This window comes from Neoarius graeffei, chromosome 17 (genome assembly GCF_027579695.1).
Source record: "Neoarius graeffei isolate fNeoGra1 chromosome 17, fNeoGra1.pri, whole genome shotgun sequence".
Lineage (NCBI taxonomy): Eukaryota > Metazoa > Chordata > Actinopteri > Siluriformes > Ariidae > Neoarius > Neoarius graeffei.
Window position 1 is genome coordinate 20,119,642 of NC_083585.1, and position 19,556 is coordinate 20,139,197.

The following is a 19,556-nucleotide window of genomic DNA, read 5'->3' on the forward strand; positions in this document are numbered from 1 at the left end:
TGTCATTGTCTCTCCCTTTCTTTCTCTCATTTTTTCCCGTTCATTTTCTCTCTCTCATTCGCTGTCTCTCTCTCTCTTTCATTCGCTCTCTCATTTTTCCCTTTCATTCTCTCTCTTTCACATTCTCTCTTTCATTCGCTCTCTCGCTTTCATTCTCTTTCATTCTCCTTCATTTTTTCCTTTCGTTCTCTCTTTCATCCTCTCCCTTTCATTCTCTCTCTCATTCTCTCGCTTTCATTCTCTCATTTTTTCCCGTTCATTCTCTCTCATTCGCTGTCTCTCTCTTTCATTCGCTCTCTCATTTTTCCACTTCATTCTCTCACTCTCTCATTCTCTCCCTTTCATTCTCTCTTTCCCTTTCATTATCTCCCTCTCATTTTTCCCTTTCATTCTCTCATTCTCTTTCACATTCTCTCACTCATTTGCTCTCTTGCTTTCATTCTCTCTTTCATTCTCCTTCATTTTTCCCTTTCATTCTCCCGATTTCATTCTCTCTCTCATTTTTTCTCTTTCATTCTCTCATTCATTCTTGCTCTCATTTTTTCCCTTTCATTCACTCTCGCTCGCTCATTCTTTCATTCTCTCTCTCTTTCATTCTTTCTTTTTTCCCTTTCATTCTCTCGTTCATTCTCTTTCATTCTCGCTCTCATTTTTTCCCTTTCATTCTCTCTCTCTTTCATTGTCTCTTTCCTTCTCTCATTTTTTCCCCTTTCATTCTCTCTTTCATTCGCTCCCTCTCTCTTTCATTCACTCTCTCATTTTTCCCTTTCATTCTCCCTCTCATTCTCTCGCTTTCATTCTCTCTCTCATTTTTTCTCTTTCATTCTCTCATTCATTCTTGCTCTCATTTTTTCCCTTTCATTCACTCTCGCTCACTCATTCTTTCATTCTCTCTCTCTTTCATTCTCTCTTTTTTCCCTTTCATTCTCTCGTTCATTCTCTTTCATTCTCGCTCTCATTTTTTCCCTTTCATTCTCTCTCTCTTTCATTGTCTCTTTCCTTCTCTCATTTTTTCCCCTTTCATTCTCTCTTTCATTCACTCTCTCATTTTTCCCTTTCATTCTCTCACTCTTTCATTCTCTCCCTTTCATTCCCTCTCGTTCTTTCCCTTTCATTATCTCCCTCTCCTTTTTATGCCTCCGCCACCGTAAGGTGCAGGAGGCATTATGTTTTCGGGTTGTCCGTCTGTCCGTGCGTGCGTCCGTCCCGAAACCTTGTGAGTGCGATATCTCAAAGGCTAATGAAAGGAATTTCACCAAACTTTCACCATTTGTGTGCTTTGGGACAAACATGAACTGATTAGATTTTGAGATCAAAAGGTCTAAGGTCAAGGTCACTGTGAGGTCAAATGTCTGTCCGCAAACCTTGTGAACACAATATCTCCAAGGCTGATACAAGTAATTTCACCAGGTCAAGATTACTGTGAGGTCAAATGTCCATCCCCAAATCACAACTTAGTAAGGCGTGTAGTCTACCGGGCGGAGGCGTCCCCATCGACCAGTTCTATCTAGTTTCCCTTTCATTCTCTCATTCTCTCTCTCTTTCATTCTCTTGCTTTCACATTCTCACTCTCTCTTTCATTCGCTCTCACTTTCATTCTCTCTCATTCTTTCATTCATTCGCTCTCATTTTTCCCTTTCATTCTCTCGTTCATTCATTCGCTCTCATTTTTCCCTTTCATTCTTTTGTTCATTCATCCGCTCTCATTTTTCCCTTTCATTCTCTCGTTCATTCATTCGCTCTCATTTTTTCCCTTTCATTCTCTCTCTCGCTCCTTATTTCATTCTCCCTCTCTCATTCTCCCTCTCTCATTCTCTTTCATTCATTATTTCATTCTGTCTTTCATTCTCTCTCTCATTATTTCATTTTCCCTCTTTCACTCTCCCTCTAATTTTCTCCCCTTTTGTTCTCTCTCAAATTATTTTCCTATGTAGTTAAGTAGTGTTTCTAATCCTCAGAGTGTTTTCAGTAAAGTTCGTTTTGTTGCATCTTGTTTTATTGTCTCTCTCGTCTGATTATTTCTCTCACTTTGACTTGAATATTTAAATGCAATTCTAATTAAACTGAAGTTGTGTGAAGTTCTGATCGATTTTAAGACCTGACTATCTGTGCTGACTGTGTTAATAATTACACACTACAGTATGCTGGGATTTAAATGGTTTTGAGGGCTTTGTTGGAGACCATCATGTGGTCCTGTAATGGCACTGCTGGGCTCTAATGTGCAGTCACGAGTTGCATTGGAATAGAATCAGTATTGAGAGCTATCTTTTGCTATCATGGCTATTAAAAGGCATCCTGGGTTCTAACAGGAACTGAGAGTCGCGCCGAGTTATAATGGGTTCTGAGGGCCACACTGGGCTCTACCAGGGATTGAGCGGTGTCTCTGGCAATGATAGCCGGTTGGGTGTTTATAGGCTTTAAGAGGCATTTTAGGCACTAATGGGCATTGAGAGACATGATGGGCCCTAATGGGTATTAAGAGGAATGCTGGGTTCCTCTCAATGCCCGTTCGAGGCATGATGGGTTCTAATGGGCCGTGAAAGGCATGTTGGGTTTTAATAGCCCTTAAACCACACTGGGCTCTAATGGGCATCAAGAGATATTTTGATCTGTAATCGTTATTAAGAGACATGTTGGGCACTTAGGGGCATTAAGTGGCATGTGGAGCCCAAGTAGACACTGAGACTCTGAGCTAGAATGGCTATTAAGAGCCACACTGGGCTCCGTTTTAGTTGAGCTCTACTGCGCTGGGTCCTAACCAGCTGAATAAGGGCTGCTGTGTGTTGGGTACCTGTGTTAAGAGTGTAGCCGGCCTCCTTGGTCATGTTGCGGAGACGGACGGTGATACTATAGCGACCGCCAGGCTCCAGTCCCTTAAGGCTGTACTCCACTGTGTTGTTCTGCGTGGTGACTTTATAATCACGCTCCATCTTCCGCACCGTGTCCCTCAAATGTACTACATACGTCTGCACACAATCACACACCCAGCTATGAAGCTACATCTTAACAACCTTCAGTGTAAAGTGGAAAATATCAGTTCCTTTCAGTGTACAAAATGATCGACCGATGGATAAAGCCATACTCATATTCGTACCAGAGGAGAGCTGGGGGAGTCATATGGTGGCTGCCATTTCAGTGTGGCCTGTGTTTTATCCACGTGGACTTTATGCAGGTTGCGTGGAGGAAGCCTTTCATTCGGGATCATCTTCACTACAGTTGATTCTGACGGAGGGCCCAGATACGGTGAGATCACCCGCACCTGTAAAACAAACGCTACTCAACACCTCTGTACATATGACATGTTATTTCAAGCTTGCCTGGACTCCAAAGTGAGGGCAAGGGTACTGTCTTACAAGGAAGAGATACTGCTCATCGCTGTCCACGGTGACGGTTATACTGGTGCTTGTGCTGTTCACACTGCGGGGCCGGCGGTATAGGTCCAGGAAGGAGGTGGCATAGAACACACCATACATCTACACACACACACACACACACACACACAATCATTACTACATATAGCTGGTTTGAAAACAGGGGAAACCTTTCACATGGTGAAATTCTGGTGTTGTGTATGGAAGTGTGTTTATGGTAGTGGCTATGGTAATGTTTTCACATGTCTGATAACTTACTGCTGTAACAATTTCCCAGCTTGGGATCAATAAAGTAAATCCATCCATCCAATCCTTCCATCTATCTAATCCATCCACCCACCAATCCATTCATCTATCCATCCATCCACCCACCAATCCATCCAATCCATCCATCCACCAATCCAATCCATCCATTCAACCCATCCAATCCATCCATCCAATCCATTCAACCCATCCATCCAATCCATTCAACCCATCCACCCAACCCATTCAACCCATCCAATCCATCCATCCAGTCAACCCATCCAATCCATTCAACCCATCCACCCATCTAATCCATCCATTCAACCCATCCATCCACCCATCGACCCAATCATCCAATCCATCCATCCACCCATCTAATCTATCCGCCCATCTAATCTATCCATCCAATCCTTCTCTCCCTCCATCCATCAATCCAATATGCTTTTTAAAACATGGTTCCTAAACTGAAATATGCTTGCCTTATATATTTATGTAAAGTCCAGGAGTTAAAGTATGCTGAACAAAAACTGATTTAGCCAGTTTTTTTTTCCTTGGATCTTTGCCAGAATGTGACAGGTTTTCCCACGCCACCACAGACATATCATTCTACTGCACTGGGTTTTCTTTTATGTTGTCGTGGTAACGAGCTCAAAATATCTTCCTGGCAAAATAAAAAGCAGTGGCCTCAATGGGAAGAGTGGTGCTTGCTTTTGGAGGCAGATTTTAAGAAAATAAGTCCCCCGGTCTTTCAAAGGCCGAATCTAAGACTTGTATAGATCCATCAATAAATAGATGTATTGGCTGCTGTTTTATTGAGTGGAGATTATCCTAATAAATAATGAAAGGATAATAAAAAAGGAAGAGACATATTAAGAAATACATCTATGCAAGTCCTACGTTTGTCTTTTCATTTCTTCTGGTCCATTTCCAATCCTTACTTTGCTTTTAGTTTGTTTTTATTCTGAAATATTTTCGGAGCATCATGTGACCTAAAAGAAAAGCCCAAGCCAACACTGGGCAGCAGCCAAACACAGTCCTGTGCAACGATGCCCACATTTACATGGCTTAAATTGAAACTATACATTTGATATACTGGGATACTCTTTCCACAGGGGGAAAATGTGAAAACTCAATGTAAGCAAATCTGTTGATTTAGCTTAATCTAAAATCACTGTTTCTACAGCGTCCGTGCTCTTCCTGTCCGTTTTATTAGGCATGCAGAAGTCTGCCTGCCGAGCGAGATGCGCTTGTAGAGAGGTCTGCAAAACCTGTCGACTCTGGACACCCTCACAGCTTCTCGGTTTTGCGCTGCTCTCGCTGCTGAGCTTAGTGCGATGAAAAACGGCATCTCATAAAAGATAACTGAGGATTATGTGAAAGCTGCTTTATGTGGATCACCTCATACCCCAGAATTTTCTTCTGGCCAATATATGGAAAGCTCAAAAACAATCTCTATATGCTCCATGTGTGAGAGAACTTGTGTTGCTTATACTAGCATTTGACATTTCTATAAAACATGTGTGTGTATAAGTATGTGTGGGCATTTTTTTTTTTTTTAAAGATCTTGGAGGAGACCAAATGTCCCCACAAGGATAGGAATATCTGACCGTTTTCCTATTTGATTTTTTAGTATGCATGTATGAACTTATTCATTTATTAAGAAAGAAAGAAAGAAAGAAAGAAAGAAAGAAAGAAAGAAAGAAAGAAAAGAAAGAAAGAAAGAAAGAAAGAGCTAGGGCGGCACAGTGGTGTAGTGGTTAGTGCTGTCGCCTCACAGCAAGAAAGTCCGGGTTCGAGCCCCGTGGCCGGCGAGGGCCTTTCTGTGTGGAGTTTGCATGTTCTCCCCGTGTCCACGTGGGTTTCCTCCGGGTGCTCCGGTTTCCCCCACAGTCCAAAGACATGCAGGTTAGGTTAACTGGTGACTCTAAATTGAGCGTAGGTGGATTATTAACCGGATTTAGACACCAAGAACATGCAGGTGCTGATCAGATCCACCCCTATACTAATCACATGTCAAAAAGGATGTCACTTTTTTTTTAAACTCAGTTTATTCTGGATGCGCATGTCTATTGATATAATACATGCTTTACTTAGAGTTGATTATGTGAAAATGTGTCCAGACTCTTAGAAGCTCATACATACCAAGTCCTTTTATGAATGAGTTGATCACATTGTGAGGCTTTTAAAATATTTTAGACATAGATAAAATAGAAAACATTAAAATATTGTAAAATATTATTTAACATTATATTCTGTATGTAGGCGGCACGGTGGTGTAGTGGTTAGCGCTGTCGCCTCACAGCAAGAAGGTCCTGGGTTCGAGCCCCGGGGCAGGCGAGGGCCTTTCTGTGCGGAGTTTGCATGTTCTCCCCGTGGGTTTCCTCCGGGTGCTCCGGTTTCCCCCACAGTCCAAAGACATGCAGGTTAGGTTAACTGGTGACTCTAAATTGACCGTAGGTGTGAATGTGAGTGTGAATGGTTGTCTGTGTCTATGTGTCAGTCCTGTGATGACCTGGTGACTTGTCCAGGGTGTACCCCGCCTTTCACCCATAGTCAGCTGGGATAGGCTCCAGCTCGCCTGCGACCCTGTAGAACAGGATAAAGCGGCTAGAGATAATGAGATGAGATGAGATGAGATGAAAGAGCTAAAGGGTTTCCTTTAGGTTACTGAGGTTAAATTTAGATTAAAGTGCAGCATCACATGAATAATTATGTCAGTGAAAGGTCCTCACAAGGACAGTAAGTGTGTGTATATACTGTACACACCTGTGCCTGAGGTCCAGTCCAGCTGCAGTCCACTGCGGTTTGATTGAGTGCCCGGGATTTGAGCACTGGTTGTTCTGGCTGTGTTCCTACTGTCTGTAGGCGTGTCAGGGCTGTGGGACTGTCTCCATCAGCGGTATGTGCCCACACTGCCACTTCATACACCGTCCCTGCTGTCAGATTAGTGGCTGTTCGACATGGAGGAATGCATTAATACAGGGGTTTTCAAAGTGTGGGAGAGTCAGCCCCCCCTCGGAGAGCAAATAAACAACAGCGCCCCCACTCACAATTTTTGTTGTTGCTATACTTAATGTTCCATTCGTATTTTTAAAAAAATGGTTGTTGTACACATTTTTATTTTTTTTCTTTTACACATTTTAAACATCTGTGCTTTTTAAAACATCTTGCTTTACACATTTTAAACATCTCATAGCATCGTTAGCTAGCACCTCTTGGCAGACAACACACTGTGGCAGTGGAGCATCTTCAGATCCAGTCCATGAAAATCCAAACTTTAAATAATCGTGGTCATACTTCCTTCTTTTTCCAGTCCCCCAGGATTTCACGGGCCTTTTTTGTGATTGTTGCGGGCTAAAATGTCTGATGTTGCGGGGGTTTTCCAAAAAATTGCGATGAAAGTTGCGGTGTTTTTTAGGTTTTTGTTGCGATTGCATTGCGGGAGGAAGTGAAAGTTGCGAGAAATTGTTGCGATTTTCTCTTTCTGTGATTAAAATTGAGTGATAAGTTATGACTGAAAAACTATTGATTAAAAAAACAGGACACTGAGAAATGGTCCTATAAACAACTTTACCAATATAAAAGATTACCAGGACTACAAAAATGCAGAAAAATAGGCTTTACTTATCCAAATGCACCTGTTGGTTCAAAAGTTAAAGTGCAGAGAACCTCACAGCACAACATGAAGTTACCTTAAAATATAATATAAATGCCTCAGCTTTCATGTAAGAAAAAAAAAACTATTAATACTAGTACTGTGTGCAGGCAGTCTCTCCTGAAGACTAAATTAAACAATAATTATAAACTAATAAAATAAATGGCTCAGGCTTCATAGAAGAAAAAAACAATTTGAACAGAATCTCACAGTATGATGCTGAAGCTGCCTAAACAAAGGAAAATAAAATACCATTTTGGCAAAAATGTTGGCATCCATTAATTTCTTGTATTAAGTTAAAAAAAAATAAAGTGCACACAGTCCTTCACTGTAAACATGACACACTTTCAGTAACAGAATTTAAGCCTACATAAACACTGACTCGCACATGCAGTGTTGCCAGATACTGCTGACGTTTTCCAGCCCAAAATATGTTCAAAACCCGCCAAAATGCACTTAAAACCGCCCAATCTGGCAACACTGCACGCATGCTGCTTCTCTTGAACGTATACACGGAAGTAAGGCGGAAGGTAGTTTGTCGACGTCACCTCAAGACGACGCCAACGATTGGTCAAATTTGCGGGAAGGTTGCGGTGATTGGATATAATTGCAACACCGCCCTGAATTCGCGGGGATTGGTTGAATTTGCGTTGAAGTTGCAAATCGCAACATCCTGGAGGCTGTTTTTTTTTGCTTGTCCCAGACTCTGTCTCCTCACTCACTGTAGCTTTAGGTACTAAAAATCGATCCATTTTGTCTCTGGCAAAGGCTAGCTGAAGTTCGCTAAATGTCCGCAATAGTAACTTATTCTGGTTTATGTTTCCTCACGTTGCGCCCCCCCGAAGAACTCTGGCGCCCCCTAGGGGAGGCGCGCCCCGCCCCACACTTTGAAAAGCCCTGCATTAATATATACACCAAGCTCGAAGATTTTTTTTTAAAGCACTAATGCAATTGTGTAATTTATCTAAAATCAAGATCTATCAAGTGATACAGTAATAATAATTTAAAAAAAAAATCCACATCCAAGCCAAATCAGTACAGGCTGAGAAGTATCCTTTTTGCACATCATTTGTTTCATTTGTCTGTTCATTTTTCCTTCAGTGGTCAGGGCTGCAGAGAATCCAGTGCCTACAGAGGTGAGTAAACATCCTGAAAGGGCACCATACACACATTCATTCACAGATAGGGCTTTTTTTTTTTTAAAGCACGACCAATCAACCCACCGGTGTGTGTGTGCGTATATATATTACATTACAGGCATTTAGCAGACGCTCTTATCCAGAGCGACGTACAACATACCCAGAGCAGCCTGGAGAGCAGCTGGGGGTTAGGTGCCTTGCTCAAGGGCACTTTAGCCATTCCTACATATGTTATTTTATATCATGTTTCTATATAGGGCATACTTTAAAGCTAGACGGCCTTTCAGATTTTTCAAGTGTAGGTCATAAAAAGAATTTTCCCCGACACCCAATTATTTTTCTTTAGTGGGCCGAAAGCTACTGAATTCGAATCACAGACTTCCAATTTTATTAGTTTTTTTAAAACAGAACAATTAATGAATTTAAGGCCACATGGCTCTAAATTCTCCGCTATTTTTTCCTGCTTCACCATGACCCGATTCAAGATACTACATCATGCATCACATGGTGGGCTTTCCCCGTTCGCGCAAGGCATTGTGGGATACAAATTTGAAACAGGAGAGAAAAATGGAGGACGCGAGCGTGCGAATGAAACGTGAAAGACCGACTACAGTAACGGAAAGAAAGCGAGAAGGAAAGACGTTATGTTCTATACGAAGGAAAGGAAACGCAGGACCAAACTAATAAATATGGGCGCTCAGCGAGCACCTCGGTGTGATCAGCTGTTCGTTTAGCGACAGAATGATGGAACTGTCATGCGCACACACAGACACACGGACTTCCTCTGTCTGCTTGACTGCACGAAGCAAAGGATTTCATGGACATTATTTGCTTTAATCCCCTCAAATTAAATAAGTTCCCAGCCACAGAATGGCCTGATATTTTGTGAGATATTACAGAAATAAACATATATCACAATGACCACATTTCAGAGGGAACTAAATTTCACCGATTTTATGAAATCGAAAGGCCGTCTAGCTTTAATTGGGGCCCAGCTCTGTTTTGTGACCCCCCCCCCATCATAATTTCATTTTCTTATTTTATTTCGTGAAAGTTTAACAAAACAAAACAAAACTGGCATTTTTGGAAAATGGATGGTAACCCACACTGACATTCATTGAACCCGAAACTCCACAGACAGTAACCCAAGCTCAGGATGGAACCAGAGACCCTAGAGGCACCACCACTGTGCTCCCGTCATTTGCTTCATTTATTCAGAAGTGACGGCATATATTTTCACTTCAATTGTAACACAAGCAGGCTCAGGAAACAGTGGTTATTTTTGTCATCTCTTAATGACTAAGACTTGATATAGACGCACTTAATATGCTCCTTTATGCCCCAGAGGCCCCCTGCCATGCAGCTTCTCCTCCTCCAAACACACTTGACTGAGCTCACGGAAGGCGTGATTAGCTACAGGACAATGGAACCGAAAGACTGAGAGATGAATCACTGCTCCATGTGTAATGCATTACAGTCATTAGTGCTTTCAGTAAGTAATTAATTTGTATATTAGTGAAGACTTATGTAGCTGCGTATAAGAAATATACACTCATTAATCACTTTATTCTGCTCAAGGTCACGGTGGATCAAGAACAGCCTGGATAGGACACCAGGTTATCACCAAACACACATTCACACCGAGGGCGAATTTAACTTCCTGAGTATACCCACTGGTATGCTTTTCAGGAGTTGGGAGGAAACCGGAGCACCCTGAATCACTATCGCTTATACAGTAAACCCAGTGGAGTCACTATGAGCACTGAAGTTATTCTAAGAGCACTTACACCCCTTTTCCACCAAAGCAGTTCCAGGGCTGGTTCAGGGCCAGTGCTTAGTTTGGAACCGGGTTTTCTGTTTCCACTGACAAAGAACTGGCTCTGGGGCCAGAAAAAACGGTTCCAGGCTAGCACCAACTCTCTGCTGGGCCAGAGGAAAGAACCGCTTATGTTAGCGGGGGGGCGGAGTTGTTAAGACCAACAACAATAACAAGACCGCGAAAGATCGCCATTTTTAAGCGACGAGAAGCAGCAGCTGTACAAACGCGAAGTCATCCGTTATTATTATTATTGTTGTTGTTGCTGCTGCTTCTTCCGTGTTGTTTTTGCTTCGATATTCGCGCCAAGGTTTATGCAAACGTAGCGACGTAACTGACGTATACAGCGACGTAACTGATGTATACAGCGACGTAATGATGTGGCTTCCCTTAGCACCGCGAGCTATGGAAAAGCAAACTGGTTCTCAGGCCCACTTTACACGGGGACGGTAAAAAACAAAAACGCAAAAGTCCGTTTTTGTTCTCACTTTTTTCCGCATCTACACGACCGTTTTCAAGGAGGAAATCTGCGTCTATACGGTGACGCATAAATGTCTCCGCTATGTCTGCACGCATGCGCAACATCTTCCGTCTTGTCTGATCTGCACATCTGCGCCGCTGTTCTGTCAAGTTATCCTACCAAGCCTACTACACATGCGCGAAATCCAGGAGGGTAGGAAAATTCAACAGTAGTTTTGTCCCACCGATCAGCTGGGCTGATAGAAAATCGGTGAGAATTTCACGCATTTGCCGATTTTTATGTTTTGTGCGTATTGGTCGAGTCTTTGGCCGAGTCAAATAATTTGTAATGACTTGTTTTGAATAATAAAACGGTCTGTATGAGAACTTGCTAGGATAACTTTACAGAACACCGGTCCGGCTGAGGTACTGTAGTGCTCGAGGGAGGAGCAGGAGCAAACCGAAACTCTTTTAATCTGCCTTTATTAAGTAACACTCACTCTTGTTTCGGTGAAGAAGAGAAAAGGCAGTGTCCATCTCAGCAAAATAAACCCGTTCGGCTGCTAGTTTTGTTTTCAGTCTCGGGTTTATGGTTTCACGAGCGGCTTGAATAGGCGGCGTGTGTGTGTAACTTGGCGACACCAAACTGAGGAGCTCCAGCTGGGCGGGTGAGCAGGAAAACACATCTACTGCATTAAAACACAGAGCAGCTTGAAGGTCCGTTGGATCGATGTAATCAGACATGCTCTTACTTTTTTACTTACTTTCTTACTTCCCGGGCTGGCATGTGCAGTATATGACATATGTATGACGTAAACGCGTACCCGACGTGAGCAGATCCGAGCAGAGTTTCGCGTATTGGGTAGTTTAGACGGATATGCAACAGGGGCCGTTTTTAACTTATCCACTTTGGAAGGCGTTTTCAATTTTATCCGTTTTTCAGCCTCGGAAACGCCGTCCCCGTGTAAACGAAAGGCACTTCTGATAAAATATTTAGTCGTTTTTACCCGACAGCGTCCTCGTGTAAACGGGCCCTCAGCTGGCTCGCAAGTTGAACGAGTTGTGAACCAGCACCAGCACTGGCCCCGAACCAGCCCTGGAACTGATTTGGTGGAAAAGGGGTCTGATTGTACCTGTAAGAGTAGCCGAGACCGTGTAGTTCCTGTTTTCTTTTACGTGCTTGTCGAAAACCCAAGAAAGCACCACCACATAGTGTTTAGCCTGGAAAACAATAGAGGACATACACGAAAAGGTTAAATAGTGGAGGCACAAGGTTAGTGTACTTAGGGGTCATCCATAATTTTCATCATCATGAGTCTACAAAGAGTAGACTTTTGAGCAACCCCCCTCCCTCCCCCCAAAAGTGTACATTAGCGGACAAAAAAAATGATGGATCTACGTGGAATAGGAATTCAAAATAAAACCATGTCTTGTATTACTTTTTATTAAAATCAGATGACAGGACAATACAAAGATTCACAAGAGAAGAAAAGAAGACACAAGACGGGTCCAGAAGTTTTCATAGAAAGCAGGCGATTCATTTTTCAGTCCCCCCAGGATTCCGCGGGCCTTTTTTGTGATTGTTGTGGGCTAAAATGTCTGATGTTGCGGGGGGTTTTCCAAAAAGGTTTTTGTTGCAATTACATTGCGGGAGGAAGTGAAAGTTGCGAGAAATTGTTGCGATTTTCTCTTTTTGTGATTAAAATTGAGTGATATGTTAAATATTACGTTATTACTGAAAAACTATTGATTAAAAAAACAAAAGACACTGAGAAATGGTCCTATAAACAACTTTACCAATATAAAAGATTACCAGGACTACAAAAATGCAGAAAAATAGGCTTTACTTATCCAAATGCACCTGTTGGTTCAAAAGTTAAAGTGCAGAGAACCTCACAGCACAACATGAAGTTACCTTAAAATATAATATAAATGCCTCAGCTTTCATATAAGAAAAAAAAACCTAATACTAGTACTGTGTGCAGGCAGTCTCTCCTGAAGACTAAATTAAACAATAATTATAAACTAATAAAATAAATGGCTCAGGCTTCATAGAAGAAAAAAAAAACAATTTGAACAGAATCTCACAGTATGATGCTGAAGCTGCCTAAACAATGGAAAATAAAATACCATTTTGACAAAAATGTTGGCATCCATTAATTTCTTGTATTAAGTAAAAAAAATAATGTAAAGTGCACACAGTCCTTTACTGTAAACATAACACACTTTCAGTAACAGAGTTTAAGCCTACATAAACACTCACTCGCACATGCTGCTTCTCTTGAACGTATACAGGGAAGTAAGCAGCGTTGCCTGATACTGCTGACGTCTTCCAGCCCAAAATATGTTCAAAACCCGCCAAAATGCACTTGAAACCCCCCAACTGGGCGGGAAACCGCCCAATCTGGGAACACTGGAAGTAAGGCGGAACACTGGAAGTCACCTCAAGACAACGCCAACGATTGGTCAAATTTGCGGGAAAGTTGTGGTGATTGGATATAATTGCAACACCGCCCTGAATTCGCGGGGATTGGTTGAATTTGCAAATCGCAACATCCTGGAGGGTCTGATTTTTGAAAATTAGGAACTGTCTTTTTAAGGGGAGCTGTTGCCTTTTGGCTTTGAAACGTTCATTTTTGATTCTTTCCAAGCAGCCTGTCCTGCCCTAACTGCCTCCTCTCAGATGAATGCAGGAAACAATAAATGTTTAAAAACTGCTCGTACTCGTTTGAAGGAGTCTTGTGAATAGCGGTATTTCTGCTATTCACAAATTTATAAACGCAGTCAAAATCTGGGTCAGCCATTGTTGTTGTATTGAAGAAAGAAAGCGTGTAGAGCTAGCTGGCAAGACCGATGTGGCGCGAAATTTTTAACATGGCGGCCGCCGATTCGCACATTGATGGATCATCATTTTTTCATTTTTAAAAAGTGTACGCCTGGTCATTAACCCCCTCCCCCCCCGCGTACGGTTTGTACGCTCGTGATAATGATGAAAATTATGGATGACCCCTTAATAATCTGGCATGTCTGCTCACCTTGTAGTCAGAGCTGATGGCGAGTTTCAGTGTGTCTTCCGTGATGCTTGTGATCTTTGTAACCGGGGGAGCCAAAGCTACAATTAAAAGGAACAAATGCACAAACTATTCACGTTCACACTACAAGCAGCCAGTGACATATCCGTTTTGTTTATTTCAGCTATTTTAAAATGGATGTGAACCAAAATGAGGTCAAATTAATTCAACCTGAATGAACCCTCTGGGGTCGAGAGCTTCTCCGGCGAAGCTCGCAGGTTTAGAATGATTAGGTCATGTATTTAGATAAATAACTTCACGAGTTTTTATCATACAAGCATGATAAACATACTGAAAGAAACTGTATACTTTACACTTTCCTATGTGCTCAATGATAAATAATATTATACTTTTTATATTACCGAAATTAGATGAAACATAAAACTTGTCAGTCACACCGGAGTCGGAGCGCCGAGTGCCCATTTACTCATTCATAAAAGACGATTCACATGGTAACGGCATGATAATCACTTTCACTCTTTCAGTTTCGATTGGTTTCTCTTTCGCCCACCGTAAACAGGATAAAATCTGTCAGCCACAGTTTAGGCTACCTGTTTGGAGGTCAAATTTGTTGCGAGATGGTACGCGGATTTGGTACTCAGGAGGTGCTTTGGATGATTCAAGACAGCGATTCAATCCAAATATGAGAACTGCGACCCTGATGATGAGCTGCGTCATTTTGAACTTCGACTCGATCCAGCCGAAGATCATCTCAAGAAAGTGTAAATATTTCTTCTATTTCTAATGAGCATATCGGTTGATATGCGTGCGCTGTAGTGCATAATCTTTGCGTGCTTCTTGAGTATACAAAACGCGCACCATCACTTGTTTGCTCTCTTTTCTTCTTTGTCTTTTTTTCTGGCACTCAAATGATTTTGGCATGCTCTGATGTTGTTGTCAATTTCAACAAATTTAAGTGCATTTTCAGTCATATGACTTTTTTTGTATTCAGCACAAGTTCAGCTACAATGATATGTATTTAGTATGTATGTCATGATTGTACTTTATAAAAAATACCAGATAAATGAAGATGTTGTAAAAAGCAGTTTTAGAACTGTGTTGGAATGTGCGAATAAAACATGACCTTACCCATTGTGACGAACCGTTTTGATCACTTGACCTGATGGGATTAAGAGATGGCAGTTGGAGGGGTTTTCACTCGTCTCATTGAATTTTTTTACTCTTCTCATTGAATAGAATGGAATTTTTTACCCTTCTCATTGAATACTCCTTCCACTGCCAACCTTTTATCCCAAAAACATAAGACAATTTTTTGATGGCCAGTTAATTGTCCAAATCAATGGAGCAGATGCAAGTTTTTCTGCTTGATCCATTCCTAAGATTGAACAGAATCACCTCAAGTGACCAAATCAGTTCGTCACAATGGGTAAGGTCATGTTTTTTTCACACATTCCAACACAATTCTAAAACTGCTTTTTACAACATCTTCATTTATCTGTGTTTTTTTTTAAAGTACAATCATGACCTACATACTACAGAGATATTATTGTAGCTGAACTTGTGCTGAATACAAGAAAAAAAGTCATATGACTTTGAAAATACTGCTAGGATTTGTTGAAATTGACAACAACATTAGAGCACGCCAAAATCATTAGAGTGCCAGAAAAAACCCTCAGACCCCAGAGGCTTAATCTGAAATAAATAAGGAAACAAAGTATTTTAAAACTTCTATTATTATTATTATTAGGGGTGGGACTAGATTAAAAAATAATCTAAATAATTACATGCTTTGTAATTAATTAATCTTAATTAATCTCAATTAATCGCACTACCGTATTTGCCCCAAAAGCAACATTTATTTTATGTAACTACAGTATGTGAAGAGTTCAAATAATACACAGACATGATTTTTAGATTCAAGCTCATTTAATGGCTGGAAACAATATTTTGTTGGAAATTGTTCTTCTGCACGGCATTTGAAACGATGGATCACACGCCGCAATCTGCAATACATCTCGTAGACCCTTGTCTTCTACCACCGATAGCGGTCTGCAGTCCAGGGCAATCCACTTGGCCAGCGTGTTCGTTAAATTTTCCGACGTTGCCCTGCTCATTTTCTTCTGGAATCCAGCCATTTCTTCGAGTTTGCACTTCTGACCAGAACTGCTACCTCGAGCTGCAGCTGTTTCAGTAATCGCGGTGACATGCTTGGCATTTAAATGGTACCGTAAAGTTGACGAGCTTCTGTGATAAGCAAACTCCTTTCTGCACAGTTTGCAATAAACTGTGGTTTTATCAACAGTTCCATCGGGTCGTTTTTTGAATATAAATTTACCGTCCAGCAGACCCGGCGCGCTTTCAAGCTCCATTGCTGTAACTGGAACTGCGTGCGTCAGTATATTTGTCGCACCATAACACGGTGCACTAACAACGGTTCCGGGTTGTTTGGCATGCAAACTGCGATAAAATGCGTTAATATTTTTAACAAATTAATTTGTTTGAAATTAATTAATCTTAATTAACACGTTAATGTCCCACCCCTAATTATTATTATTACTGGCCAAGAAAGAAGTTTAGAAGTTATAAAGTGTAGTAGATCACCTTTCTGAGGGATGATGGATTTGATCTCTGTCCAGTTACCCACCCCTCTGCTGGTGACTGCAGCAACCTGAGAGAGAGAGAGAGAGAGAGAGAGAGAGAGAGAGAGAGAGAGAGAGAGAGGAGTGTAGTAATGCATTAATACTGTATTGGACATGTGAAATGGAAGGAGGGGAAATGGACGCCTCATCAAAAGGCGTGTCTTTTGTTTGCTCTGTCGGAGCACGTGAAGCTCATAAGCTACTTTTACAGTTACAGGCCTAAGTAGCTATTGGTACAGTTTTACCACAGTGAACTTCATTCATGCAATGTTTTGGACTGAAATTGCAGTATAGCAGACAATTGAGAATAACGCCAGCAACAAGCTACGGTACCGGATTGATTAGAGTTCTCGCTAATGTTAATCAACGACTATTCTATCCACATTCACTGGATATGAGCAATCGCGTGCTCTGATGACTGGCTACTCTACTACCGTACTAGGATATCAGCTCATACACCGCAAGTAGAGGAAAAAAAAATGGCGGAGCGTGTCGCTGAACCAACTGAGGACGAAATAAAAACTCTACTCGAAAACAAAACCACAAAAAAAAACAAGCAACAAAATACGGAACGAAAGTATTTGATGGTAAGAACGTATCTTTTTTATTTTTCAAGAATTATTATTACAGCATTTTTCACAAACTGATACGGTCATTTTCTTTACATTCTAAGTGGAAATTATTTTGTCGGACGTTTTGTATAAAGTTTTTATTTATTGTATTTGCAAAAAAAAAAGCTCAGTTTCTCAAAACCCAGTGGCTAGAACAAAACAGTTATTCCACTCAATCTCATCGTACATGTACTACTCGGTGCTACGCGCCTCGTCGGCTGTCAGCTCATGTACGATTCGATTTCATGGAATAACTTAATTAGCATGGTCATTGTTATAGATTTAAACAACTTCTGTGTCTGTATATTAACTGATCTAAAGCCGATACTCGTAAACACTAATTTAAAAGTAGATAAGACAGATGTTACACAGTTGACAGCGTGAGCGGCCATGATGATTCGACGGCACTCCATGAACAGGAAAGGGAACCGGGAGCTGAGAAGACTAACCCAAGCTGATGAGTTGAAATTTCGTGTAGACAGGGTGTTTCCTGTGGTTTTTACCAGCTGTAAACAGTTGCAACTTCACCTTGAACACAGCATAATTTGAAATCTTGAGCACTGAGTTGAGTCTCACCCTGAACCTGTAGAGGGCACTGGGCTGCAAGCTCTTAACCTCCGTACTGGTCGTAGTACTTCTCTGGGAAAACCACTCTGAACTGCCCTTCTCGCTGTACTCCACCTGGCCATCACACACACAAACACACACGGGAGTTAGGACTACTGAGCCAGGGTTAACTAAAAAATGAACAGGCCTTCATCAGATCATCAGTTTCGAGTTCAAGGTACGGTATACACTCAAGTGTTTTTGCAACCTAATCTCCAGCCTTTCTTTCACATTTACTCTATACCAGGGCTTTTCAAAGTGTGGGGCGAGAGTTCTTAAGGGGGGGGGGGGGGGGGGGGGGGGGGGGGGCAACGTGAGGAAAAATAAGCCAGAATAAGTTACTATTGCGGACATTTAGCGAACTTCAGCTAGCCTTTACCAGAGACAAAATGGATCGATTTTTAGTACCTAAAGCTACAGTGAGTGAGGAGACAGAGTCTGGGACAAGCAAAAAAACAGAGCCTCCAGGATGTTGCGATTTGCAACTTCAACGCAAATTCAACCAATCCCCGCGAATTCAGGGCGGTGTTGCAATTCTATCCAATCACCGCAACTTTCCCGCAAATTTGACCAATCTTTGGTGTCGTCTTGAGGTGACGTTGACAAACTACCTTCCGCCTTACTTCCATGTATACGTTCAAGAGAAGCAGCATGCGTGCAGTGTTGCCAGATTGGGCGGTTTCAAGTGCATTTTGGCGGGTTTTGAACATATTTTGGGCTGGAAAATGTCAGCAGTATCTGGCAACACTGCATGTGCGAGTCAGTGTTTATGTAGGCTTAAATTCTGTTACTGAAAGTGTGTTATGTTTACAGTGAAGGACTGTGTGCACTTTACATTATTTTTTTTTTTACTTAATACAAGAAATTAATGGATACCAACATTTTTACCAAAATGGTATTTTATTTTCCATTGTTTAGGCAGCTTCAGCATCATACTGTGAGATTCTGTTCAAATTGTTTTTTTCTTCTATGAAGCCTGAGCCATTTATTTTATTAGTTTATAATTATTGTTTAATTTAGTCTTCAGGAGAGACTGCCTGCACACAGTACTAGTATTACTAGGTTTTTTCTTACATGAAAGCTGAGGCATTTATATTATATTTTAAGGGAACTTCATGTTGTGCTGTGAGGTTCTCTGCACTTTAACTTTTGAACCAACAGGTGCATTTGGATAAGTAAAGCCTATTTTTCTGCATTTTTGTAGTCCTGGTAATCTTTTATATTGGTAAAGTTGTTTATAGGACCATTTCTCAGTGTCTTTGTTTTTTTAATCAATAGTTTTTCAGTAATAACAATATTTAACATATCACTCAATTTTAATCACAAAAACAGAAAATCGCAACAATTTCTCACAACTTTCACTTCCTCCCGCAATGTAATCGCAACAAAAACCTAAAAAACACCGCAACTTTCATCACAATTTTTTGGAAAACCCCCACATCATCAGACATTTTAGCCCGCAACAATCACAAAAAAGGCCCGAGAGATCCTGGGGGGACTGAAAAAAGAAGGAAGTATGACCACGATTATTTAAAGTTTGGATTTTCATGGACTGGATCTGAAGATGCTCCACTGCCACAGTGTGTTGTCTGCCAAGAGGTGCTAGCTAACGATGCTATGAGATGTTTAAAATGTGTAAAGCAAGATGTTTTAAAAAGCACAGATGTTTAAAATGTGTAAAAGAAAAAAATAAAAATGTGTACAACAACCATTTTTTAAAAATACGAATGGAACATTAAGTATAGCAACAACAAAAATTGTAAGGGGGGCGCTGTTGTTTATTTGCTCTCCAAGGGGGGGCTCACTCTCCCACACTTTGAAACCCCTGCTCTATACAGTATGCGAAAGAAGTAGATACAAGAATAAAGGAAGGAGAAATAATCCGATATGCTCCACAGAACGCGTTTTTGTTGAACACTGGAATACAGTGTTATAAACAGAGATAAAAAGTACTGAAATTGGAATAAATAGTGAAAGGTACGTGT

General features: G+C 41.2%; 1 protein-coding gene across 2 annotated transcripts in view; it reads right to left on the reverse strand.

Moving 5' to 3' along the window:
* The window catches only part of sorl1 (sortilin-related receptor, L(DLR class) A repeats containing), a 219,033-nt gene that overhangs the window by 14,775 nt on the left and 184,702 nt on the right, over window positions 1-19,556 (reverse strand). For both annotated transcript variants that reach the window (XM_060943822.1, XM_060943821.1), the window contains exons 37-44: window positions 17,542-17,646; window positions 16,317-16,383; window positions 13,719-13,795; window positions 11,817-11,904; window positions 6,381-6,565; window positions 3,354-3,473; window positions 3,095-3,259; window positions 2,792-2,966 (exon numbers count right to left, since the gene is read on the reverse strand). In XM_060943822.1, coding sequence (XP_060799805.1) covers window positions 2,792-2,966; window positions 3,095-3,259; window positions 3,354-3,473; window positions 6,381-6,565; window positions 11,817-11,904; window positions 13,719-13,795; window positions 16,317-16,383; window positions 17,542-17,646 — 982 coding nt within the window. The remainder of the gene's footprint in view (window positions 1-2,791; window positions 2,967-3,094; window positions 3,260-3,353; window positions 3,474-6,380; window positions 6,566-11,816; window positions 11,905-13,718; window positions 13,796-16,316; window positions 16,384-17,541; window positions 17,647-19,556) is intronic.